Genomic DNA, 27,500 nt, shown 5'->3' with positions numbered 1-27,500 from the left:
CTGCAGCCCGAATGCCAAATGTGTTGCTTTCTTGATAAGCGCTCGACTCGGGTCTGAGATAACCTTTTGAACTCCGTTCCCAGCACAGGGATCCACCTTTCGATTTGAAGCGATCAAAGATGTATAAGTGAGACCAAGATGAAACCCCGATCCAAGATCCGAGGCCGGATCGTTGCGACTCGCAGTTTTGATCGGTGAACGGTACACTGCTGGGCCACAAGCTGTGCTAGATGCTGGAGGACAGAATGTTGTTGAGAACGTGTTTTGTGCTATTTTGGTGAGTAACTAGTGGTTGCTTATGCTTGTGTGACTACTCCTCGAGTTCTGAAAGGGGATTTTCCAACTTATTTCCTTTCCCTTTCCCTGTTGGATCCTCCAGCATAGTGAGTGCTTCGCGAGGTCAGCATACGATACGCTTCGCGTGTAACGCGCCCGGCAGTGGCAGCTGTACGCTGAGCGTTACTGTTACGGGATCACCACAAGATCGTGCAGCTGCTTCGAGCACGAAGCCAGGCGAACCACCGATCAGCTCGATCGTGCTCCCTGCGAAGGTTAGCATCCTTGATTTGGCCAATCGACGGTTGAAACAACTGCCAGCGAATGCCTTCCATCAGCTGCTACCTCTGGAGCAGCTTCTGCTCCAAGGCAACGAGCTGCAACAGTTCGATGGAGCCACGATAGCTCCGACTGCCTCGCTTAAGCTGTTGAATGTCTCCGCAAATGGTGCGCTGTCGGAGGTGCGCTGGGAACCGCTGAGCAACCTGCGTACCCTTGAAACCGTAGACATCAGTGGCAATCGTCTCGAGAGTCTCTTCGTTACCCGGACGATGAAAGTGCTTCGAGGATCAGCGAATCGTGCCACAACAATCGAGACCGATCCCAGTAACTTTCTGTTCGCGCTGGAACGGGCCGAGCTAGCAGGGAATGCGTTCCGCGATCTGGCCGGTTTGGGTCGTTTCGCAAAACTCTCGCACCTCGATCTCTCCAACAATCGTCTCGAGACGGTTGACTTCGGGACATTCCGGCATATGCGCTCGTTGACGGAGTTGGTGTTGCGTTCGAATCGATTGTTTACGGTAACGACCAGTCCGGGGCCTTCGATTGATCACCCTCTGCTCGATGTGGTTGACCTGTCCGGTAACTATCTCACAGCGCTGCCTTCCGCGAACGTGACAGGCATCGCATCCGTCCAGCGGCTCCATCTAGAGGGTAACGGGCTAGTGCTGGTGGAGTTGCACGAGCAGCTACTCAACTGGCCGCGCCTTAAATCGATCACGCTGGCCAATAACGATTGGACGTGTGAGATGGCCGAGTGGCTCCAAGCGGCACTGGCCAAGCGTCCAACGATTGCTATCGCTGGTGATGCCGCCGAACCAGCAAAGTGTACCCATCCGGAACAGGTACACCGAGGGAAGCTGTGTTGTCGGATTGCCGGAAGCCAGCCATATCTGGACCGATTCATCCGCACCAGACAGGAGTTGCAGTTGGGCAAACTCGAGGCACTGGAGGAGGTAGGACATAGCGCAGGGCCGGGAGTGACAGTGACCGGTCTTGCCACAGCGCAACCGGACGCACTGAAGGAAGCGATGCGCCGTGCGTTGCTCGTCATCAACAAGCTACGGTTGGAGAAGAAGGAACTGGAAACCACCAATCAGCAGCTGATGAGAACGGTCGAGGAGGAACGTACCAAGAACCGACAGCTCGAGACGGCGGCCAGCAGCATTACGAAGCGGCCAACAGACAAGATTGATAAAGACGTCACTAGCAACGCTAATGAGCTACAGGTGGCCTTGGAGAGGGCCAAGACTGAGGTACAAGGACTGAAAGCTCAGTTGGCTCGGTGTACCTCGACTGTTCACTCGCGCACCGGCCAAACAGTGATCGTACAGTAGCGAGAATATGAATAAAAAGGCATCCGGTATCGATTTCTAAAACAGACGGTGTAGTTCTTAGTGTCCCGCTTAACCCAAGTCCATTAGGCAGTCCGGGCAGAACAGGGGCCTTATTTATGTTCGTTTTCAACCTTTCTCTTTGCAGTTTCGTTGCGCAAAACGCGCGTAAACATGAATTATGATTATCCATTAAAAAAGTGATAAATTTTATGAAAACTCCCAAGCGAGACCAGCGCGTCTGTACTGGCCAGTGCATGCAGGATGTCTGGTCCGTCCATGGTTCCCGTGTACTTCCACCAGACTTCACGGTACATGCTGGCCAACGAAAGAAAAAAAATGTTTTCATTAAACAGTCTCCGATGGCCGCTAGAAGCGACTCCACAAACAAACTATTAATCTCGGTGCGAGGAAATGAAGCGCTAGGTCTCGGTTTCATTACCGGTGGCCTCCTCGTGCAACGGAATTTTCCTTTCCTTCCAGCGGGAACCAGAGTTTGGTGGTGGTCCGGGAGGTGGTACTCTGAAAGTTTTCCGCCACAGCCACCACCGTTCACCGTTAAATGATACAATTAATGAGGCTTCACTGTTACAATGAACATCGGTCCATGAAGGGTCGCGGGGATCGAAGTTCCCTTCATCGCAAATGGCAGGAAATCGGCCAAAGACGAGTCGTGGTTGCTTTCGAGACGGAACAGAATAAATATTTATGCCCGTCCAGTTCACTAGACCTCCGACTCGCTGCTGCTTTCCGCTGAAGAAGTGCTGTTGCTGCTTCAAGTCAGGACAAGTTACGAGGGTCCTGGGACTTCCAGAAGCCACCACCAACCACCAGCAGCAGCACCAGGAGCCTTTAAGCAGCCGCAGTAAGTTGAACCCAAAACGAGCTAAAGGCACGCGAGCTTCGAGGTCGAATACCGGTCCAGACCGAGGCCGGTGAAAATCCGGAAAAAGGTTTTGCCGAAGCGCAAAATCCGGCCGGACCACTCCATCTCTCCCTCATCCCCTGGTACACGAGCCTGGACGGAATATAAATATTAGGAGCGGCAGCAACAGCAACAGTAGAAGCAGCACGAGCACGACGTGGCTGTAAAAGCTGATTTTGAAACTTTTCCGCCACAAAATATGTTGCCCGTTCGTTGATGGCAAGTTGGCCACACACCACCCACCCGGTGGAGGGTGAGACGGGTGGCATGGTTTCACGGAAAGCATTCTTCCAACCATGACAAAACTAAAAAGTGGTTTTGTGTCACGCAGAGAGAGAGCGAGGGCGAGAGATGTACCAAAAATCGATCCAGCCGGTGAGCTCGGAACCATGGGGCTCTGAGCATTTCACGCAACGAGTTATGATCCTTTACGTGTTTTAAGGATGAATGGAAGAGGGGAATGGAATTTGTACCAGGGAACTCGCTCTGGTCGGTTGGCTGTATCGTTACGCCATTTTTTCTTGTTTCTAATTCTTTTAGCGTGCGTGAAAGAGAGTCAGGAGAGAGAAAAGAGAACAGGAAATCTTAAACATTCATCTTAGCAGCCACTAGCAGCAGCAGCAGCAGGAAGTAGAAGCATTTGGCCACGGTACATCGGCCGTGGCACTGCAGAACACTTCCGGAAGAGCTTCCGAGGAAGAGACCAGAACCAAAGCTGACAGATCCCGGGAGCAGGCGTGAGCTGGCGTGACCGTATCAGAGGGGGAAGGTTAAAAGTTTTCCGTGTCGTATCGCCCTGACAGCGGCGGTAAATCTCCATCGGAACGGAGCACGCCACTGATGGCCGTTGCTGGAACCGGACTACTTGGCTGCTGCGCCTGTCACCATCATTAACCAGGACCCGTACCGAGCCCTGTCCAGACCACCATTGGCTAATCTCCTTCTTTTTATGTTGCGGGTGATGCTGCTCCTGATCGTAATCCTGCCAGCGCTGGAGAAGAATGACAAGCGACCAACCGACCGAGCGAACGAATGCCATTTTTTTCTTCCGCTTTTCCGGAGCACCGTGGCTGCGTCCTTTCTGCTTCTATGTCGATCGCTTATCGCGACGATGTTGGGGTGCTCCGGAAAGATGAAGACTGATTTTGAAATTGGATTTCCGGATGGTCGTTTTTAAAACGCAAACGCCCGGTACAGCACTCGGTGACCGGATTCGGAGCACTAGCTGGCCGGACTCTAGTTGACATTCATCACCACTTCCAGTCGGGACATCGAATGTCGATTGTGCTCGATGGCAAACGACTGAAGCTCGTGGCGTGACAATGGCCCTTGGTTCGAGGATAATTACTAATTAATTTTTAATTAACATACTACACCATCCGTGACCGCCATTCTCTCGTGTGGCCTCGTGGTCCAGGACAGTACATGAGGATTAAGAGAGAGAGAGAGAGAGAGAGAGCGCGCCCTGATCGGCGATGGGAAGGGAGCGCCAATCTCTTAATCAGTCCCCCCCCCCCCCCCCCCCGGCGGCCAAACAATGGGCCAAGTGGGCCTGGAACCCCTTTTTGGTAAGGAAGCAAAGCGGGCGAAAAAAGAATAATCCAAATTCAGTGAAAGGTCTGCATCTCCGTCTCTCCATGGCCTCGTGGCCGTCGGATCGTCTTAATCGTTAATTGAAATCGCGCTCAAAAAACCCGCGCAACGCGTGGCGCACGGAGGCCATAGTTGTAAGCAATTAGCGTGGCCCCTCTCGCGCCGCGTTGATGGCCCAGTGAGTCTCGCTTTTACTTTTGCGCGAACGCGCGATTGAGCCTGAGGATAACGACGCTCGGTTGCTTTCAGGGGTTTTGCCGGTCTGGTCCGGATCCCACGCCCAGGACGAAGGCGGCTCTAGGCGGCTCGAAGCGTAAGGTGAGCGCCGAGTCGCCGGCACTGTTATGCCAGGAATGGGCAGTGAAATGGCATGGAATGGAATGGTACGAACGACCCCCTCCCGGGGGTGGAATGGAATATGAAAGGCAGACATTCCGGGCCTGGCCTGGCGCTTCCATACACGCCGCCGCAATGGAGGCGCATCTGCTTTCTAATGAAAAATTCAAAATATTCCAGAACCCAACCTGCGGAGAGAGGGAGAGAGAACGGAGAGAGGAAGGAGAAAGAGAACGCTTCATTGCACTAGTGAATGCTTTTTGGTAGAAAACCGGAAACCGGGTTTACCGGATTGCGCGTACACTCCGGAGCCTTGGTCGTGGCACTGCGGTGCGTCCTGTTGCCGAGAGGTCGTTCAAGAACTTCAAACAAACACAGAACGCACAGTTCACTGCCCAACAAGCAACAGCAGCAGCCGGCGCTGGGAGCTTGAGCCCGAGTAAGTTGTGGAAGTCAAGGTGAACTCTTTTGTTGTACTAAAACATACACAGAATGGTGGATCATGGTGTACTAAACCATGGATACAGCTTTTGTAAGGCCGTTTCTACACTGCGCCAAAATTTTCGCTGCCAAAACGAAACTTATTGGATTTCCATAGGAATCTTGTATATTCCAATAGGAATTCTATGGGAATCCAATAAGTTTCGTTTTGGCAGCGAAAATTTTGGCGCAGTGTAGAAACGGTCTAACGTTACATAAACTCTTCCTCTTATCTTGGCCACGTGCTCCACCCTCTGGCAGAGGGCCATCGGAGTGTGTATCTAGACGTGGGGTGGAATGAACAGACTGAGCTGAGACTCCACCACCGAAAAGGGCAACAGGGAATGTTGCTACTGCTGCCCGGTGGTCTCGGTGGTCTCGGGACTTATGAGATCTGCAAATTATCAAGAAATTTGTTGCTCACCAAGCAGCTCCTCTCCCTCTCTCTCCTTTCCTCTCTTCTTCCACCTCTTCCCGGCTTCCGTTGCCGGCGTGCGTCATGCGGGAAAATATGTTTCCCTCCGGGGATGTAAATGGCATTTTATGTTTTATGCTCCCTAACATTGCTGAGGTTAAATTGTTTCTGTGGTTCACCGGTCGAGCGGGCTCCCGTGGTCTCCTCACCAACTTCACTGCTCCTGCGTGCGCACTCCAACAAACACAGCCAGCCAGCCAGCGGGATGGTAAGATCTGAACCAAAGTTCGCCCATTATTGCACCCCGTGTGCCCACGAGATTAGCCACTTCGCCCGGCTGGAGTTGAGGTTCGCCACTTTCCACCCCCGAGACACATAACGCACACAGTCGCTCTGGCACCGGGTACTTGCACACAATCGGCCACTGCTACGCGTTTTGTGTTTAGAATTTTTAACATTTTTGTGTCGACTACAGAGCCACGTGGCTAAGCGCTTCCGCTAAGCGAAATTATGGCGTGGCGTGCGCCCTGGTGGGCTGCCACCTTTTGTTTTCTTTCTGCTGAGTGAGGGAGGGAGGGAGGGAGGGCAAACATGTTGCCACATAAAATATGATTTTAATAAGCTTCGGCGCAGCACCGGCAGCAGCAGCGAGGGATGTTGAGCTGGACGTACGGTTCGTTACGTTTTTTTTCTGTTTGGCCTTAGGGGTCCCCCCCGGTGCCGACCCTCACTCACTCACCAGTAAGCGGCTTCAGTGGAAAGAAGGTTTTTGTTTTAAAAAATTAACTTCATTCCACTTTCCGCCCTGGCCACCTGCCATCCTGTCCTGGGCTGCTGGGCTGGGCTTAAGTGAATCAAGTGCCCTTTCAACTCCTCAACTCACAAGCTCACTTACAACCCCGGGGGGGGATACAACCGTGGTATCGATTGGTTGGCGTGGCACTCCTGCAGACCAGGATCAGAGGAAAAGGGACACAGTGTATCAGTGTGTGAGTGAGCTGTCGTGTCTGGCTTACAACAACATAAGGGGCACACTTTAAAGTCCTTCAACAGTTTTCTTTTCCGGCACCTTTCAAACCATCAACCTCGAGCACCCGTGTGTTTGTGTCTGCGAGAGTTGGATGGGGATTTCGAGAAACTTTATGAGGATAATTATCGTTGTCCCTTTTTTGTGCACCTACCCCCCCCCCCCCTCGTGGCCTCCTTTCTATCCCAAAACCCATTTCTGGTCGCGAGATGGTCGGTCGGTACAGCGGGCGAAAGTGGATGGATACACTTCACGTTTAAACAACTCGGCCGTTGCCTCGGCCATTGCCATTTGGTCGGAGTCACTGGTCGCTGGGGTATATGCCACACTGCCACAACAGGAGACGCCAGACGGGACGCCACTCCACGGCCATAGACGACGTGACGGTCCGGGAATACAGGGTAAAGCCTCTTCAATCGCGAAATGAAGCATCCCACACAAAACCCTCACGCCCCACCCCCCCCCCCCCCCCCCCCCCGGATGTCTGAAGTACTAAGCAGCACAGCACAAAACTCTCAACCCGCCACTGTATTCGTGTGTTTGTGTGCTGGGACTGGTGCTGGGAACGTACAGGAAGCAGAAGTTATAGCGACCCAACACACTGCCTGCCTGGAGGGCTAAAGCTTTCCGGTTTGGAGAACGGAGCAGCAGAAGCACCGGTGAAGGGCAAAGTGGCACATTAAGCGACGTTGAAGTGCGCCCTCGCTCCTTACGGAGTGGTTCCACTGAGAGTGATTTAGCGATAAGGCATGAGTCAAAAATTATTAGGATAAATATTTTGCTCCTTTGCGTCGCTGCTGCTGTTCGTCTTTCGAGGAAGAGGAAGGGCGGGGTTAAGGGCGTTTGTATGTCGTGCTCCGTGTGCCTTTCGGGCGTGACGGCGTGGACCGGGGGATTAAACAGAAATTATCATTTAACGGCATTCAGGGGAGCTATTAGTCCGCGACCGAGGCGAACCGACCGAGTGTGACCGAGGAGGATGAATCGAATAACTCCGTGGCCACGGTAACGGTGGCCCGTGGTGGCAGTGAACGTGATGCTGATGCCGATCCCGGGTCTTTGGTTTGGTCAATTCCAGCCCAGCGACGCTTCTGTCAATCTGTTATCGGATTGTGAGGATGCCAAGGCAGCTATCGTGCTCCGAATCCTCTTCCCAAGAGAGTACGCTACCGAGGGAAAAGCTCTGGCCGGTCCGGTGCTTAGAAGGATGTCTAGGAGACTTTAGTATAGCAACACTACAGACAGTGATGCTGCTGAGTGTCAATTAAGCAGAAGAAAGGAATCTTTCTCACAAAGCCTCTGCTTGAACTGTGCTGAGGAGTCGTCTTAAAGTCTCTCTTCTAGCCGGATACTGTAACACTTTGCATATAAAAGAACCACTTTTCACAGAACAAATCCTGGATCCAGATCCAAATGAATACTGTACCGGGCGCACACATCTATACACTTCTTCATCGATCCAGGCCCCCCCTCATAATGAGCCTGCAATCCGTCAATCAGTCCCTTTTTGCTAGCATACGTGGTGTGTCCCGGTTCGCAAACCTGAACACGGCAGCAAAAAAGAGGGAAGAAAGAGGAGATTGTCCCATTCACAATCTCGCTGCCCTCTCTATCCCTGGGGCCAGTGGTGAAAATGGTGAAAGTTGTTGCCCCCCCTCCGGCAAATTAGTGAACCAGGTCACATAAAGCAGTGGTGTCTTCTCGGTCGGACGTCTCGGGATGTGTTACCATTGGCCATTGGCTCAGCATCCGGGTACATCCGGAAAAGTTGCGTTAATTTATTCAGCCCGACTCGTTTGCTCGCTCGTACCGATGGTGCTGCTGGTGGTGGTGGTGGTGGTGATACCACTAAGGGTAAGATAACGAATTCTCGCTGCCTGCCACTGGCCAATGGTCACTGAAACGCTGGAACGTGGCCTAGACACGCAGGACGAGCGCACCAGCGGGGATAAGTCATTTAAGACGAGATCTTAAAGGGAAAAACTTTTGTCAACAGTGGCAATAAGATTGATTTGAATAATTAAATCATGCCGCTGTAATAAATACCGTCCGCCTCGGTTTGGGATGGCTAGTTCGGGGCGTGCGCTCGGTTGGAATCGAATAAACTGGTCGCAAATCATTCAGGCTTCTCTCCTTCTCTCCCGGGGTCGAATCCTGGACTCCAAACCGGGGGGCGGTGGAGTGTTTTACGGGCTGGCTTTGCATATGAATCATTGATTAGTTTGATGTTGCTGCTTGGTTGGATGGTTGGCTACCGCTGCGTTGGACGGTCCACGGAACTGTGCGCGTGCATTCATCTAATTTAATTGCTTTTTGGAACTCGCACATGCTCACGCTCACGAGGGCCGGAGCCTTGAAGTTTCGGCGCAATGTACGGCTTGATGTATTGGACGCATCGCCGTCCTTTCGCTTGTGGGTGGAGGGGTCGTTGAGGTGGAAATGATGATTTTGAATGTTTAATACTTCGAGGGTCTTCGAGGTAAGATTCTTTCGAAACGAACACCAGTAAGAGTCCGCCAGTTTTAGGGACGTTTTCAAGGACTTTGGTATCGGCAACAGTCGTAAACGATTGATCAGCTAAGGACAGAGACTTCCTAAGGGAAAACAAATCTTCGTAATTCACTTATCACCAAAGTTCGTTAGTTGATATCCTAGAGGTAGCTACTCAATGAAACTTTTCCTCCCGTTGAAGCGTACTCCTAATCTGGAGATATCATCTTCTAACATGGATCAAACTTATCGAATGTGAAACTGGTATTTCAATTGCAAGAGTAGTTTCAATTCAAATGGAGTGCAAAATCCTGTACATTTGTACTGTCCTCAAATATTCAAAGCATGAAAATGTAGAGAACTCAATCAACATTGATATGAAAGTGGTTCCGGAAACTATGAATCAAAAATCAAGTGCTCCATCCATTAGCAACATCCAGATCGAACTTGTATGAGACAGTGCATTTCAGGATCTTCACCGAAGACCTACCTGTATGTGTCCGTTGGTGCGCCTTGAGGTGCGAACTTTTCGTGTAGACCTTTTTGCAGCCCAGAAATTGACACTTGTGTATCCGGCGCTTCGAGTCGGGACTGTGATCCTGTTGCCGGTGATGATGCTTCGAACTTGGTGACCCTATCGCGAGAAGAAAAGCAAATATCAGGACGGCTCTAACCTTCCTACCACATCATGGTGGTCCTTACCTGTGCTGCTCGGTGAGGCGGATGAGGTTCGCTGCGTAATGACCGCATGGCCATTGACTTGTATCACTCGTGCCACACCGACCACATTCTTTCCCATGGCATTCGTGGTGGTGGGGCTGGCTGTGTTGTTGGTGGTGGTTGTGGAGCTGTCACTAGTTCCGTTGGTGGTGGTCAACCGGACGACACCGTGTGGACCGGCGGATACTCGCAGGATCGCAGGTCCCGCAGATCGTTCGCTGAGCGCCAGCGTTAGGTCCGTCCCCGTCACTTCCTGCTTAATGGTGGCCAGCAGCGGGTTGTTGGTGGTTGTCCTCGCCGTCGCCGGCGTCGTCGTCGTCGTCGTCGTGGTGTGGATGGGTGTGGTGGGTGTGATGCGAGAGGGTGAGGTGCCTCCCGTCTCCTTGGCGCACAAGCTGAGATGGGATTCCGGTGACGAGGGAGGTGTCAGGGTTGGTAGCAGATCCGCGGCGTTCGTTGTCCGCGCCACTAACCGAAGCTCGATACCACCACCACCACCGCTACCTCCCTTCTGACTGTGGTGGCTGGTGTGATGATGATGGTGGTGATGATGATGATGGTGATGATGGTGGCTACCGTGGAGACTGCTGGGCCGATGAGCCGGACTGGCCGGATCGACGGACGTGACGGGCGAGGGTTTGGTGGTGGTGGGAAGTTCGCTCACCCGCGACAACCCATCGGTGGTAGTGGTGGTGGTGATGCTCGCCTTAATCCGATACTTTTCACTCGGCTCATCTTGGCTATCGGAATCCGGATCGTCCACATCTCGGTCCGGATCGTCGATCGGTTCCTTTTTCACCATGACGGCGCAGCTCAGTAGACTACTGGCACCGGTTTGGTGCCAAGGGGCGGCACCGACCGACGACGGTACCAGCGCATCCGTGGAGGAGAGCGAAAGTGAGGACGAGGAAGAGGATGACATCGATGACGAGGACGATTCGGAGCGCGAATCCGATGCCCGGTCGTTTAGGTTGAGTTCGTCGAAGCAGTACGGTTCGACTTCCACCTTCCACGAGCCGGCGGTCAGCGGACCGGGTGCCGCAAACAGGTCCCAGGGTGTATCAGTCGGTAGCTTCTTGTACTTCTGCAGCTTCGGTTCGTCCTTCAGGTATCGCTCCATCTCGTAGCAGGTCTGCGCAAAGGGGGTGGAAGAAATGGTAAGAAATGGAATCTCATCGATCGAACTCGTAACTCCGGAACACGGCATTCGGATCAGTCAGCTAGCAGACTTTTGTTTTCCATCAGCAGCAGCAGCAGCAGCAGCAACCAACTATTCCTGTCTGACGAGGTAAATGAAAATACTTTCCAACAAACTTCTCCAACCAACAGCAACAGGCAATGGCCGTTAGGTAGGGCAAGACGCACATTACACTTCCCCGGTAGCCCCCCATCTCCGGTGACGGTTGTCGAAAAGTCAAGCGAAACCGAAAAAAAAAAGTTAGCAATCCAAGCTGCCGGAAACGCGAGCGAGCGCGCGTGAGTTGTGCCAAGCGAAGTGAAGTGAAATGTGAGAATCTTCAGTCGGAGCTTGAGCTCGAGATTCGGATTCGCATCCCGCATTCACATTCCCGGGCAAATGGGTGGGGTGGAAATATGAAAAGGGGGCGGACCAAAAAGAAATGGCCCCAGGAATCTTGGCTTTCGTGTCGGATCCGAGTCGCAGCGGTGGAGCTCACTGACATTCTGACACTCCTGACAGTCACGAAAGATGGTGCGAGGGAGGGCCAGTCCCGGTTATCCGATACCCTGGACCCTGGAAGGGCGAAAGGTATCCAGCGGTGGTGCTGGTGCTGGTGGTGCCGAACAGTGATAAACTTTTCTGATTTTCATCTTTCACACCCAACGGTGAAGTGTTTTTCTCGAGTTTTGTTCCTCTTTCCATTTTGGCTGGATTGTGCCGCGGAACCGATGCATGTTTTCCGGGAAGCTCTGGCGAGTAGAGGCGAGCGTGTGGGAGGGAGGGGATGGAATTTTCCATTTCAATCCGCGTGTAGCGTTGTAATGGATCTATATTTGTACAAATACTCGTACATATACATTTATATTCATCTTCATCCTTGCTTCGGCTTGAGTTTGTCAAGTGGCGGTCTCATTTTCTTCCCGGGGAACGCACCACGAGCCACAGCCGTATCAGTTCTCACGTTAAGCGACAATCATTCACCACCATTCCTACCACCGGCAAAAAAGGTGGACGAATGAAACGGATCCAGCGAGAAATAAAACGCAAATGCGCACAGCAGCGGCGTTCCCCGGTGGTAAGATGCCATTCAAGGAGTCTTGTCTTTGTGCTCGAGGCACAAGGAAGGGAATTAAAACAATATTCAAAATTAAAACAAAAACAAGATATGGATACAATTCCAGCGACGTCAAGCTGCCACTGGCAGTCACAGAGGAGAAGGAGGGAGAGAGAGAGTAGAAGAGAGAGCTTGTCAAGTGGTGGGAGCCCCCCGCGAGCGAATCTGTAAACTTCTTAATTACGAAATACTTTTTTACTTTGGCAGCACGCCACAAGCACGATCTTCTCTTCCGTCTCTGGCGAGGCGTCTCGATCCGCCTTGGAATTTTGCGGGTTTTTATCCACGCGGTTCCGGTCTTCCGGCACTTCTCGTTGCCAGCAGTGAAATGGATCATTTCGTTGGGTCGTCTCGGAACGACATCGACCATGGTGCAGGTGAAGGCCCCGATGGAGGAAAGTGGCATCATTCTCGCTCGCGATGATGTCATTTCTAGCAAGTACGCGGAAATTATGTATATTTAAATTTATTTAATGGGAAAATGCGCGTTAAATAACACCTTCCGCGGCCGCTCGGCGCGGTTGGTCCGAGTTTCTTCCGAGACGCCGTATGACATTTCAGGGCGTCTGGGTGGCGGACAGGGCGCCGGTGAGCCCTGTCACTGACTTTCACCTGTTCTTCGCGGCTCAGCTCATGCTTTGACGTGCCAGGTGCGTGCTTGGGTGCGGTTTTTAAAGGCCGCGATTTAGTAGGGGATTAGATGCGGTTGGATTCTCGTGCCGTTTGCCACCTTCGCCGACACGTGTGCGACAGCACGGTGGGATTATGTGGGGTCGGTTGTGGAGCCAGGAAGGGTGTCTGTGTGTGGTGCTAATTCAGGACCAAGCGACGTCACGATCGCGTGCGCTGGAATGTTTGACGGTGCCATATGGTTCCACGCGTTCCGTCCTACCTGTTGCTATTTGTGGGCGGGGGAGTTTTTTGGGTGGGCGGCAATACTAAGTGGTAGCATGACTGATGCATTTGAATAAATTAAATTCCTTTGCTACGGATCAACAGCCGGCCGGGAGTCGGAGTTTTGATGGAACAAGTGCCGGATGCCTTTGAATCCGACGTTTTTTATGGGCAAAGTTTTCTTTTTGTTTAGATTCCATAAAGAGAAATCTGAGGAATTATTAAACGATTTCAGCGGAACAATTACTCTGTGGCGATGGTCAATTGGGCTGAGTTCAGTGAATTCGTCGCATAATTGCCTAACGGGAACGATAATGCCGATAGAACAGTTACAATTGGTTCCAGTAAAATGGTTTGTTTGGCTTTACGTTAGTGCTCGAGCTCGTTTTGGGAATTTCTAGCAGCACTTGGCACAGTAAACTTGCGATAAATCAGGAACAGTAGTGCTGTTGGTCATGCACTAGAACAGCATTAGCTATCACAAAGAGTTCTCAGTATCCTGGCTCAATTGATTAGGCCCAACGTAGAATGAATAACATGAATTCAGAGAAAAGGGATCTATAGAAAAGGACACTTGCTGCAGGAGTTTCACTGAATTGTTTATCAAATCAATAAGCAAAATGATTTAAAAATAGAGTAGCAACATAAAATCAGGTGTAACAGGTGATGTTCAGCTCATAATCCTTCTGAGAATAAAAAGAAGATGCTGGTGCTACTGTTTGCACTTGATGCCACCATCCACCAAGGCTGTCCGTGAAAGAAACTTTTATGAATCCTGAAAACACTCTCTATCATCGTGTAAAGGACCTCTCGATACCTCGAACACCAAAACTGATTGCCCGAACTGACACCAATCACTCTGCCAGACCAGTTTCCCGGTAGCTCGGCGTGCCATTTTCCTTTCACTTCCTGTTAGTGAATAATCACTCGATTGTCGGCCTAAACCAATCAACAACGTGATTTAACACATGAATACCATCGAAACGATGACAGCCATTTACTATTTATTGAAAATGCCCGCACCCGGACCCGGAAGTCCGGACTGGAACGGTCAGAACGGAAAATGCGCGAAATATGGTAGCTCGATCGTTCCTCGCTTCGCCCTTATTTGTGTTTCGTTCCTCGGGCGAACCTTCAAGGACACTCTTTCACTCTCTCGCTCTCGCGCGAACATTCCATTCCCGAACAGCGAAAAGCCTTTGCACCTGGCAGCGGACCCGGACCTTCCAGCTTAAGCCCATAAATCCCTCCTAGGCCATCGGAACGGGCGGTTATGAAAAAGGGACACCCTCCGGCGGTGCGACACTAATACTCCACGTTCCAGCTTCCTGCCACCGTCGTCTGAATGAGGGGGAACATTCTTTTGAAGGAAAAGTTCCCGCGTCGCTAAGACGAGGACTCCTGCTCCTGCTGCTGCTGATGTTGGTCACGGTCGGTCGGTTGGTTTATCCGATAGCCTTGCGGGCAGGCAGGCATGGTGGCAGGCATGGTGGCACGGTGGTAACGTCACCAACCACGCCACTGGTGCTGGCGGTGGTGCGGCGAGAGAGGCTGCCAAAGAAAGTCGAGAAATTCTTAATCCAGCTCCAACTAATCGACCTCGCTCCCTATGACCGGGAAGCTGGCTAAGGGAAAGGGACACCAAGAGGGAGGTCAGCGGTCGGCGGGAGGTGTGCTGAGCTTCCTTTTCTCCGGTAGGATGAGATTCCATAAAGCTGAACACTTAACAGATTGACTTATTTATAAACCATTTGCGATGAACTGGCTTTGGTGCCCCGTGGCACGGCACCGTTCCGGAAGATATATGACCGTGCCCTTCCCACCCTTAGCCCCCTCTTCCCCTTCCGCCTCGCTCCACACCGTGAACAGGTGGATTATTCGCCGGATTGGTTAATGGGTTGTCGGTGTGGAAAATTGCGATGACTTTACGCGCCTCGGAACGAAGGATAGGGAATGCTGGTTAGGAGGGGAACCGACGAAATGAAAAGCCTTTGCAGCGTCTCTCTCTTTTTTTGGGGTGTGCTCTGTGAGCTGGAAGCAAATGCCGGCACTTCAGCTCTATCATGATGATGGAATCGTAGCGTCGGGGCCGCGTGACATTCGCGTTCGTTCCCGCGGGGCCCAATACTCCGCAGCATGGTCCAGTTCCATGGCCCCAGCCACCCACCTACCTCACCCCCACTCCGCTTCGTGTCATTACGGGTAAATGATGTCTGAAATTTGATTTATAACCGAAACGAGACCCATTTTGCCAACCGAACCCCGAGGCTTTTCCAGGTGGATGATTTATCGAACCCGAATGTAGCGGCGCGGTAGCCCGTGACGCCCGAGCGCACGGTGTCATTCATTATTTATTGGCTATCATCCTCCTAAACACCTCGCCCCCGTGCCCACCAGCCACCCGCAGGTGACAATTACGGTCCACAGGTATGGTAGAGCTTTGTGGGAGTGGGGTTTAAAAAAGGGGGTAGAAAAAATAATCCAGTTAGAGAGAAATTGACCACTACACAAAACATTCACACCCCGTGATTTGAAATGTGTATGCGTTACGCAAATTATTGTGAGTGCAAATTGAGTAGGAGCTTTTTTGTTTACGAATTACAAATTGATTGCCTCCCGTTGCAAGCGATTTTCCCTTCAATTGAGTTCAGAAAGCATTCAACAAAAGCGCTCTATTAGAGAGAGTGTGAGTTCAACCGCACGATGGGCCCTAGGATATGAACCCTGGGCTTACAAACTGGCGCTCTAACTAGCGCATCCTGTTAACCGACGGCTTCCGAGCCCTACAAATGGCTTTTCCGGTGTTTTAAACGTAATTTATTCAACATTTTCATAACATTATCGTCGTCACCAGTTAAAGGACCCCTAACCCCCGACTGCCCTTCCAAAAACACACTCGCTTTCTTCATTTTTATTGCATTACTTGACATCAGGAGCGTGGCGATGGTGGTGTCGAGCCGTGCAACTCCCTAAAGCAGCACAATTCATGGACCGCGCCGCCGGTTAGCGCACCCCGCACAGAGAAAACTTTGGCCAGCTTCTCGAGCTTCATCGAGCATCCCGTGGCGTGGCTTGGTGTGGCGTCCTAAGTGTCTCGACTGCAAAATTCCAAACCACCATCTGACGCCGCGTCGTGTGCCGGTATGTGTCACCGGTTTGTGTAGAAGGGTAATGTGTTTTTCATCGTAAAATTTATGATTCAATTTGATGATGGATTTAAAAGCTCAATTCTTGATGTGGCCCGGGTGGTGGGGGGAAATGGGCGAGGAGGCAGCTGACGTTTCGTCGTCTGGTCCGTGGGGCACAAGCGCTTGCTGTATAATCTGTATGTGGCCGTTACCGTTCGAGCGAAGCTACTTAGCTAGTCAATTTGTTTAATTGTGCATTCGGGCGCTGGTATAGGAAAAGTTTTTGACACGAAGCAGCAGCAGCAGCAGCAGCAGAGTGCGCCATATGTGCGGTATTTACTCGTCGTTGTCATCGTCACCGCCCGAAAGATGATGTTCGATTTGATGGAGCTGAGATGGAACTTTACAAACAGTTGAACTGTAAGACAGGTCAGGCCGGTGACTCATTTAAAGTTCACATCACTAACCTTTCGTTAAGAGTTTTTCGTTCGAATTTTACAAACGACATCTTGGAAGCGATTGTGGTGGTTTACGATGTAATTACCCAATCTGCAGGGGGAGTATGTGGCAGAGAACACTTTGACCCCACTTTGATTTATTGATTTCCTCGTTCCAACTCAAACGTTCCGTGATTGCAACGCACGCACCAAGCGGTTTCGGAATTATCGACCGTGCACCCTTTGAAGAACCCTCACGAAGAGCTGTCTAACGAGCGAACCGGTAGCGTCCCCTTCGAGTGGTCTGTGGTCTGGTCACAATCGCCAGTTAGGAGCTTCGCTTGACTCAGCTAATTTGATGCTGACCCACATTGCACCATTGCACCGTGGTGGTGGTTCCGGTGTCTAGCTTCGCGACCCATTCGCGATCCAAACGATGCGCGACAATTGCTGCACCGAAAACGGTCGTGCGTTGCGTGTTGCGCGGTTGGCGGAGTGAACCACCGTGGGAATGATGAATGATTCACACAAATCCACGGATCACCAGGACACATTAGTCCTTCTCGTCCCTCCGGGTTTACCGGGGGACCGGCAGCCGCATCCGTGCGTATCATGTCGATGGTACCGTGGGCCCCCGGATTCCGACTGTAAATGAGAACACTTTCCGGACCCAGACATGATGGTGTCTACGAATCTGTGGTCAAGAGACACAAGAGGAAACGCAAGGGAGTAAGGGACGAAGGCGAGAGGGGTGGGTAATTGGGAAAAGTAATTTGCAGCGTGCATCATCACACGACACTTCACGGGTCCAAAAGCTCCAAAGGGTCCATTCCGGTGGCCGGGGAAAATGAGATTCATCGGTCCGCCTTTCGACCCCCCCCCCCCCCCCAGTCGGAGTACGAGTGTTCTACTTCTTGTGGAGTGTGTGTTTGCATTCGAAATGAGCGCTAGCGCCAAGCGAAACGGCCGCCACCGTGGTGAACCTTCATCGCAAGCCCGTGAATCGGATTAAAAGCGCTGTTATTCTTCATTTTGCACCGTGCACCGTGTGCTGCTGGCCACCGGGGGGGGGGGGGGGGGGGGGGGGGGTCCTCCCGGCGGATGACGGATGTACATCAATCACTTTTATGAGTTCATTTTTCTATCCCTGCTCCTCCAAGTCGGCCCGGGAGCTGCGTTCCCTCCAGTACGCAGTTAAAGACGATGGCCGACGACAACTCTTTCAACTGCCAGCAAAAGATCCACAGGCGAGGCCTGGAATCGGGTCTGGGTGGGAGCGTTTTTTGCGGATGAAACTTAGCCATCATGATTCATGGGGTTTCATTTTCGGTGGGTGGCCATTTCACCCCCCCCCCCCCCACACCCTCTCCATCCCCAGTGAGCATTAAGTATTCTAAAAATCAGCCTCCTTCGCTTTTCACTTTCCACCTTCGCCTCCGTCCGCAAAAACGCCCTGGTAACGGTTTTAATATGCAACAGCACACCGGGCCACGCCGCCACGTGATCAACATCCACCCTCCCTCCCCCCCCCCCCACATTTTAAATGCCAACACAAACTCAATATCTTTCAAATACATAAAACATGCGGGCAGCATGGCATCGTGGTGGAGGCGGAGGTGCTAAGAGGCCGTTCTCCTCGGCCCAGAAATGCCCAGAAGCGAAGCGAACCGGACGAAGGTTCGCACGAAGCACATCGCTCATTTGTGAGGTCTTTATGATGCTCGCATACAAAGTGTGTGCGTATTTGTGTGCCATCGTCGTCGTGAGTCGTCCTTTCGTGCGTGGTAATGGCTTTTGTGATAAAAAAAAAACATAGCGCCCCCGAAAGAAGCACGAAACGGTTCCAAGAATGAGCCCCTTGGGCGCCCACGGACGCTGCCCGCGTAGGGCAGGGGAGGACACACGCCGGTCGCGAGATAAAATTTATGCATGTCATTAAAGTGATGAGGACGAGGGACCACAGCACGAAAGGCCACAGCGCTGCTGGTGCACCGCATCAATGCGATTGATATGCGAAGCCATCTTTTCTTATTGATTTTTGATGGCCTTTTCGGTGCTTTCTCTTGGCTCCCGTTTTGTGTGTATTTGTATTTCGTGAGTGTCCCCGCGAATCCCCTATTCGTCGTTGATTGCTGCGCCCTCGAGCAGGATAATAAAAGGGAACGAAATCGAATGCCACGCTGGTTGGTGGTTGTTTATTTAAGGTTTGCTCACTCTCTTTCTCTCTCTCTCGCTCTGCTCCCCGTCCAAAAATGGCACGAGGATGTTTAGAATCCAGGGAGGGTGTTCCAGGGACCAACCAACCCACCATCCACCCTGTTGGATAGCGAAGTGCGAGGATAGAATTTTGATCAACCCGGAACATGGCGGGCATTGGATTGGATGAGCCCCTTTTTGAAAACCAGCTCCAGCTCGCACCGTCCAGTTGGAAGGAGATTGATTTGATCCCGAAAAGAGGAACCGCTAGACGGTGGCCACAATTTGAAACTTTGTCGCGACACGGGACCGGGGCCCCTGGGTGACGATCGAGACAATCAGAGACATCCCTTCGACGTTCAGTTGTGGTGGTCGTGTCGTTTTTCTCGGGCAACTTTTTCCTTTTCCACCATAATTTATTTACTTTTCTGCTGCTGCTGTCCCGGTGTGTCCTGGTTTATTTGCTTTTTTCGTTCATCCCCAAACCATCCCCTTGGCTGTGGTTCCGTTGAATGGAATCGTTGCCACTCTATTCAGCCACCGGTGTGCCTGCGGTCTGTTTCGAAAGGAAGCAATGGGATCCCAAACAGAACAGGAATGATGGAATGGTGAAGGTTGGTCACAAGGCAAGCGCTAGCCCCCCGAGGGGGCGGGAGGACAACTTCTGAATAGAAGAAGAGACCAACCAACGACTGGGCGGTCTGGGAGCTGGGCGATGGGTGCGATTGAGATTAATTACTTCGTGTTCGTGTTTGCCCAGGATATTGAGGACCTCGGCAAACGTCCTCCGGGCGGTGATCGAGTTTCGGGAAAGGAAATTTGAGAAATTGCTCTAAAATCGTACCCTTCGGGGTACGATTCGAAAGACGGAAGTGAATCCCTGGCGAAAAAAAAGGGGGGGAAACTCGTGTTTTATGAGTTTGATGGCCGATGACCGACGGAGCCGCGCACACACATTGACGTCACTTTTAATTAATGTCAAATCCGGAGTGGACCTGGTGGCCGTAGCAATTACATCACTCTGGCTGCACCTTCGCTGGTCCAACCATTTTTCCCCCCCATGAGCGAACGAACAGCCGGTTTTTTTTTGTTTTTCGCGCAAAATAACGCGCGGGAAAACAAATAAATTTTCACACCCGCCACACACTCGTCGTGGGGTGGGGTGCGGGTGGTGAGGGCTGATTCGCCAAAAATCGATTCAGCACCCTCGGTGTATTGTTGCGAACACACCACACCAGAGAGCACCGACGCGTGGATGTTACAGTGCTACACGACGCGGCGCGTCCATCCCAGGAAGAGGAACACCCCGGAGAGCCTCCATAAAGCTGTGGCATTCCCAGGTTTTTTTTTCATTCGTTCGTTCGTTTGTCCGGTTTGGGGTTTATGCTTTGGCATAAACCGCGACCTCGGCGCGCGGATTCTGGGCAGCGGATCAAAAATTCGTGGATGAAAAACTGCGAACCTGGCACCGGCGACCACTGTGCGCCAAGGGCCAGCTGGCAAACAAACAGAAGAAGCAAAAGGAAGAGAGAGATAGAGCGAGCAAAAAAAAAACAAATGGCGGATAACACTTGGAACAGTAAATAAATAACAAACAGCAGGAGCAGCAGGAGCAGCAGGAGCAGCCGGACAGCTGAACTGACCGCGGTGGGGTCGCTCGTGGTTTTTCGCGGTACGTTCCGGTTGTCCAGGGACGCCCGGCCGGGGGTGTAGTGGATCGCAGGAGTGCAATGAAATGTGAGGCAGCAGCAAGGCACCAGCCGCCAGGATGTGGACAGCAAATTTATGAAATATACCGACCCACACAGGGAGACACATCTGTTCGGTTCATTTGGCTGCTCCAACAGATCACGCTGTAAAACAGCTTCTGCTGGTTAGCTGGTCAGGACGCTGCACACTGACCGTTGGCCTGGGGGTTTACTATTATCTAACATATTTATTGTTATGAACACTCTCCGTGCTCTCGTACACCCCAACAGCTGCCTTAACGGACGCATCCTTTAAGCACAACCCCTTCTGACCTTAAGGGAAAGGATAGCGGCATGGGCTGGACTGCCTGCTGTAAACTCCAAAATGAAGACTAATCGTTTTGCTTTAAAGCAGTCGCAGTCCAGGTGGGGGGAGCCCAAGCTGACTGACTGACTGGTGGTCTGTGGACCCCTGGGTGAAAGTGAAATAAAGTTGCGACAATAATTTCCAATTTCCAACACCTCACCAGCGGCACAGAGCTGCGAGTTGAGACCTAAAACCTGTGACGATCCATCACCCAGGAGCGCCCTGGTCCACCATATCTTGCTGGATAGGGCAGCGATAGCCGCACCGGAAGCAGGAAGTAACTACTTTCACGCCAAAAACACTGCCATGAGCACAACTCGTAATATCCATCCGAATGTAATTTCACACTTGTCTTGTCCCGTGCTGGATAAGAATGCGAAACGAAGCGATGCGAGGCGAGAGGCGAGAGGAAAAAAGCACGAAGGGAAGTACCCATTTTGGGAGTTCCGCAGTTTTATTTTTTTGCGAAGTTTTCCTCGGACTTGGCAGCGGACCACCAGAGTGTCCTTAACGCTGGCTGTTCAAGATGCAATCAGATGGCCACCGGTCTCCGGTGTATGGTAAAGGGATCGAGGGGAAAACTGCTGCAAACGATACGAAGCATGTACATAAACATCTCTATGTATCCCTCGGGCGTTGCGGTGGCCAGACGCCATAGGACACCAAAGATCCACCGCCGCAACTGCTTTTTCGGGCATTTTCTTTTGCTGCTGCTTCGCTTGACCACAGTCGGAGCCTCGGCTGTTAGTAGACCAACCCGGGGCACTGCACAGTGACCGTGTCCGTTGCGATGCGATGGGACCGGAGAGATTATTTGGCTTTAATTAATTTTGCCGTTATTTTAACCCATCTTTCCACCCCACTGGGCGGTGCAACCCCAGAGCCTCCCGAGTGTCGGAGGACAGTTTTTTTCTCCCACGAGAACCACGACACTTCCTTCCGACATCCGCTCGAGACACACGTCGGCGTGATGCAGAGAGAATTAAAGGAGAACCATCGGCATCTAATGTGTGGTTTGTGTCGATCACTGGCCAGGAATCTGCATCCAGCAGTTCATAATTTATCGATGGGTTTTCGATGCAGGAGAAAACTAATTTAATTTCTTTCCTCTCCCACTATTTCTGCTCTCTGAATAGAAAGCATATTTTTCCTTTTTATCTCGAGCGAAGGAGAAGACTCACTAACTCATGAGCTTCTCTAGACAGAACCTGTTGAGGCCTGTATCTCCCGATAAATAAGGCAATTTTCTTGTTGCCGATGCTGCTGCTACTTGAATGGAACCAACCAACCCAATCGGGGGTGGGGATGGGAAAATTCTATTACGCCATTGACCGGTGCATCGTATCGTTAGCGTGTTAGGTACTACCCGTTGGTCTACCTGGTCTGTTGCTGCTGCTGCTGCTGCCGATATTCAAACATCTTCAGATTGTTATATTATCCTGTCTAATGAATTTATTCAAGTATCGTTATGCACCACTCGATGAGCAGCAGCAGCATGATCCATCCTCGATGGTCCTTGCTCTCGGTCTCTTGGTGTGCATGTGGGGCCTCTAATCAGTGACCGGTCGTACGTTGGGGCTTGGTAGTCAAGCCTCCTCCTCCTATCGGTCGTTACCACTATTCACCAAAGAGGTTCGAACGGAGTCCGGCCAGGAAGTGGCCCGTTTCCTACTCAACTACGCCAGCTACAGTGGCCAGACCAGACCTCTAGCGCTCTAACCGTGTTGCACATGCACCTCGACGTACGAGGGCAAGTAGACAGCTCCACACAGGACGGTTTCCGATTACTGCTGCTGCTCACCCCTTCCCAGTGGTGGTGATGAGCCCGAGGATAATGCCGGATCGTCTCTCCTATCCGGTGAAACGTTCGGTTTCGAATTAAATCTCGATTACCGGTGTGCACACACGGTACGGGCACACACGCGTTACAAATCGTATTAAACCGGGACCACTGAGTTGGAGAGAGCGGTGGAAATGTAAATGATTTTGACTTCGGCGACTAGAGCGCTGGTCTTGCTTTGGTTGTTCGGTTGATTGCATCGCATTTGGGAGGGAATTTCGTGAAATCCGGACACATCGGGTTAGCTTGTGGCAAAGGCACAAGAAGACCAGTAGGACCCGGGTGCTTTGATGTACGCACCTCCGATTGCGGATGGCGTGATCAAATGAGATGTAGAGCAAAGGACCATTCCGGACAAAATGATTTCAAAAAGCGTTCTTCTGTGAATGCTTTGCCAGAGGTACCGCCATGAACGGACGTCTCCTAACCACACGGATAAGGCCGAGGGACGAGAGGCACACACATAGGAGGGCAGAAAACACTTAAACAATGAGCGCCTTCCGGACAGCTCGTGTTCGTGGTTCGCTGCAGCCGTCAAATCAGTGTTGGTAGTCAGATTAGTGCCGCTAATGCCGTTGCGTTCTTCTCCTTCCCGTGGCACTGAAGCCGACACACGACACTTTACGCCGGGGACACGGCTAATTGAATTCAACGCGAGTAACGCGGTTCTGCAGCGCGTTTCAATCCGACGTCTGTTTTTTTCCTCTCCCACTCTTGAACCGTCGAGTGCGATCAGTCGAGTGAGTTGGAGACTTTCTTTTCGCGTTTCGCATGGAAAACCAAAGCTCCATAGAGCGTGGAACGAAGTGAAAACTTGTGCTGCTTTTCCCCAACACAGACTCGCAAAGCTGACAACTTTGGTTCGAGAGCTTCGAACGATTAGCAGACGCTCACCGAGGACACACATTAAAGATGTCCAGATGCATTAAGCTCACGGCTGCTCGCTGCTCCCTCATCTGACACCGGACGCAGACGAGAAGAGGCTGCACTACGGTGACGCCAAAGAATCGAGCGAGCGAACGGGAACGGGAGGTCACAGCAAAGGTCTCGCTTTAAGGTGAGCGCCACCTCGTCTGCCGCACATGCTGACCCCTCTCGAACCGACCGACGAATTGACCAAAATCAAAACCACCTCTCCGGTGGCCTGGTGCTGTGGAAAATGCTTAGAAAAACACCACAGCACACACCACGGGCAGCAGCCACCGAGGAAACCATTTCCTTTTTCGGTACCGTCGCCCCCTTTCCTTTCCACTCTTTCCGCTTAATTATCGTCGACCACATCATCATCATCATCATCATCCTCATGCTTTGAGGTGGTTTCGGACGCTCGTTAGCATCGGCACCCTCCTCGTATACCCTCCCCTGATCGTGTGTTTCACCTCCTCCATTGAGAATCATGTTGCTGTTGCTTCTGCTCTTGCTGCTGTTGATGATGGTTGTGCTGGCCGTGCCGTGTTTAGTCGACCGTTTAGTCGCTTTAGGCGGCAGCAGCATACCTGCAAAGATACAAGGACACAGCACAGCATTAGTGGGGCGGTCTGTGAGAAGTCAGTAGCGGAAAGGAAAGTTAAATGGCATGAATGGGAACCTGGCGGCAAGTTTTGCTCGATTTCCTCCGATGGAATTGAACCCAAAAGCCCCGAAACATCTGGTGGAAGAGCGACAGAAAGCACGAATGGACCGTCCAACTGTGATTTGGAAACACCGGACATAACACAGAAACACAAGGCATTAGCAGCAGGACCGGACATGAAATGTCACGAACAGCACGATCTTGGAATGTAAAATTCGATAAAAACAGAACCTCGACCAACATTTAGGTGATGTTTGGAGGTGCCCCTTCTTTGGCCCCTAGGTACCTTTCACTGTGGGTTGCATCACGCGTGCGCTGCACACGATTAATTGTGGGTTCCATAAATTTCCTTTCTTACACGCCAATTGACACGCCTCCAGCGTGCAGCGATAGTGCTGGCGCACTAAGCTTGTGAAATTCTAGCTCTTGGTAAAGGATATCAGCGCCCTCCCCAAGGACGACGTCGTCATTGGCTTTTCCACCGACGCCGAACCACTGCACAGACCACTGACCGCAACCGTCAGCGCACCGCAACCGAAGAAAGTGGCCAGCTGATGTGGTCAATGGAGCGAAAGGCCTCCAGCAGTGGCAGCAGCAGCAAGGGCCGGCAGTTTATGACCACCGCTTCTTCTGGGCGGTCCCTTTTTGTGTTGCGTTTGGCAGCAGCAGCAGCAGCAGAAGCCCTAGCACCACCACCATCACCACTACCACCACCACCAAACACGATAAACGATGTGGAAAAGTTGTGAAAATAATAGCCCCAGCACCCAGCCCACTCGCTTTTCACGCTAACCAGCCCAGCGAGAGCGTGGAGGGAATCTGGCGCCACAAAAAACATTCCCCGTGCCCCTGGGCGAACACAAGATTTGCACATTCACCACCACCACCACCACCCGGCACCACGGTGGTAAATGGAGGTCTCGACCGCAACAAAAAAGAAAAGAAGGTTGAAGGTGGCGAGATGAAAATGCTAAAATACTGCTCGGGGTAACGGGGAAAGGGGAAAATGTAAAAAGCTAGAATTCAGCGGACTAGTTTAGAGGAATGAAAGGGCACAGGGGGAGGCAATCCGTTGGCTATTAAAGGGCGTAAAATGGAGCCCTCATAACTGGTACGCATCGGGAGGAGTGACTTAAAGATTGAGATGCCGATGCCGTGGATGGGAATACCGTGACCACATCACATCACATTGTATGGTTCATGTGCGCAAAAACATCCCAACAGAGGACCCTTTTTCGACGCAACAATGAGCCGGGTTGAACCACGACGACCCGGCGTCGACCCAATCAACTTCAATTTGCTTGCTCGGTTTTATGCAACAACAAAAAAAAAACCGGCGATCTACCGAACCGTTAGATTATTAATGCAAAGATGAAATGCTCGCTGGCTGGGTGGGTTACACCCATTTAATGTATTTAATGGAATGGTAGGTCGACGAGAACGCCGGTGATGCCGCGCCGGTGTCCATTAAAGACGCAAAAGCAAAGCAATCACGGCACTCTCTCCCCCCCCCCGACAGATAAGTGAAGACGAGGGGGCTAAGCTATAGTGTGAGCGAACCATCCCCAGCTATCAAAAACCGAAGGCAGCAACATCATTATGATTCCCAGTGTCTTGGAGGAGAAAGAAGGTATCGTAGCCATAAAGAAAGAAAGTCCATTCTACTGTGTTGCGATGGAAAGTGGTGGCAAGTGGAAGCTCCGGTGATGGAATGTTTCCATTCTTGCATTATTGCAGACGCGGATAGTAAAGTTCGGACCGCACAGGGCACTCCATGGTAGTGGCGAGATGCGCCCTTATGGTCGTCGTTGCCGGAGGAGGGAGCAGAATTGTTTTTTTTTGCTTCGAGTACTCCCTAGGATGTTATTAGTCACTAATTCGCAGCATTCAGGGGAGTTTACCGAAGTAGCGATTTGGAACACTTGGAGCTTAGGAACTCCTGAAAGCTAATCAGCATAACTGCCCTAAGGGAATATATTCTTTTTGACTTATTCTCCTCAAGCCTACATGGTGAAGTGGAATGCTCGCTCCATTATACACAGAAAAAATTGTAGAGCGAATCATTATTCTTTTGAATGAAATTGAAATTTTTGCTCACTAACGACCCAAAGCATCATTATAATTTGGAAAGATCGATCGATGCAGCGCCTTAAGAGTACCAGCGTTAATTTCCTACAATCAGTTCCATAAGGATACACAAGTTCAGTCAATTCGATTTCAAAACAAGACTGAAGCACTCAAAGAAATCAAGAACTTGGTCGAGAACACAGAGTACGGATGAATATAAGTAGCATCAATACAATTTATCCCAAGAATATTCTCCGTATTCCAGGTTCTGCTTCCAACACCATACCATTCCTACATGAATACGCATCAATAAGCTTTTGTTTCGTGCAGTTTTGATTTCAATTCCGATGCCAGCGGCAAAAACACATCTCGATCCTTGAGTAGCCGCACTAGCAGTGACTTCTCGCTAACTGATTCTCGATCATATTGCGCTTGTTCGCCACCGGTTTATGGCTGCTCCAGTGCCGGCATAATAAAACTAAAATCAATCCGACAGCCACACAAGGCGCACGGTAGCAACGGCTGCCAAGTAGTGTGTGCTGCCATCATTCCGACAATCTGTGTCACGAACACGACATTCTCGTCGCCACCACCGGTCTGCGGGCCAGCGATTGGTGGCAGCGAAATGATTAAAGAACTTTTCCTCCCACTTTTATTGGCATGCCGGTGGCGTGTGGTGGCAGTGAATTGCGTGTTGAACCGTGAACTTCTGGGTGGCGGGTGTGCGGTAAAGCGAAAGCAGAAAATGGCTAGAACACACCGAAAGCGATCAACGGCGCTAGTGACGACAACGACGACGAGGACGACGACGGCTAAATATAGTGGAAGCAGTCGTACCGTTGAGTAGGACGTCCTATAATCGAGGACTTTTCTCGGCTCCACATACAACTATCATGAACACACCACGGCACGTAGAAACGAACTGAGAGAGACAGAGAGATCGAGGGGTGGAAGGAATAAAATTAGATTCCTCGGTTTACCGTTTGAGCGATTGTTGAAATGAGTTTCCCTCCCGAGGCGACATTTCCCTCCAATCGATGTCAATTCGTTCATTCATCAATCGGTCCGGGGAGGGGAGCGCCAGGGGGACAGGGACGGACAGGGTGCTGCTCCGGAACCATCCGGTGCATATCCGCGCAGA

General features: G+C 51.5%; 2 protein-coding genes across 5 annotated transcripts in view; one reads left to right on the top strand and one right to left on the bottom strand.

Annotated features, from left to right (window-relative positions):
* LOC126575278 (Krueppel-like factor luna) overlaps positions 1 to 27,500 on the bottom strand; it is a 212,732-nt gene that overhangs the window by 3,402 nt on the left and 181,830 nt on the right. For all 4 annotated transcript variants that reach the window (XM_050235902.1, XM_050235901.1, XM_050235900.1 and 1 more), the window contains 2 exons: positions 9,858 to 11,007; positions 9,646 to 9,789 (listed from right to left, as the gene is read on the bottom strand). In XM_050235902.1, coding sequence (XP_050091859.1) covers positions 9,646 to 9,789; positions 9,858 to 11,007 — 1,294 coding nt within the window. The remainder of the gene's footprint in view (positions 1 to 9,645; positions 9,790 to 9,857; positions 11,008 to 27,500) is intronic.
* LOC126575279 (nephrocan-like) lies at positions 174 to 1,990 on the top strand. Its single transcript, XM_050235903.1, has 2 exons — positions 174 to 277; positions 380 to 1,990. Exons 1-2 carry the CDS (start codon positions 231 to 233, stop codon positions 1,890 to 1,892), a joined length of 1,560 nt encoding a protein of 519 aa, XP_050091860.1. The 5' UTR covers positions 174 to 230; the 3' UTR covers positions 1,893 to 1,990.

The sequence above is a fragment of the Anopheles aquasalis genome, chromosome 3, assembly GCF_943734665.1.
Source record: "Anopheles aquasalis chromosome 3, idAnoAquaMG_Q_19, whole genome shotgun sequence".
Taxonomy (NCBI): Eukaryota; Metazoa; Arthropoda; class Insecta; order Diptera; family Culicidae; genus Anopheles; species Anopheles aquasalis.
This window is presented reverse-complemented; position numbering and strand designations above follow the sequence as displayed.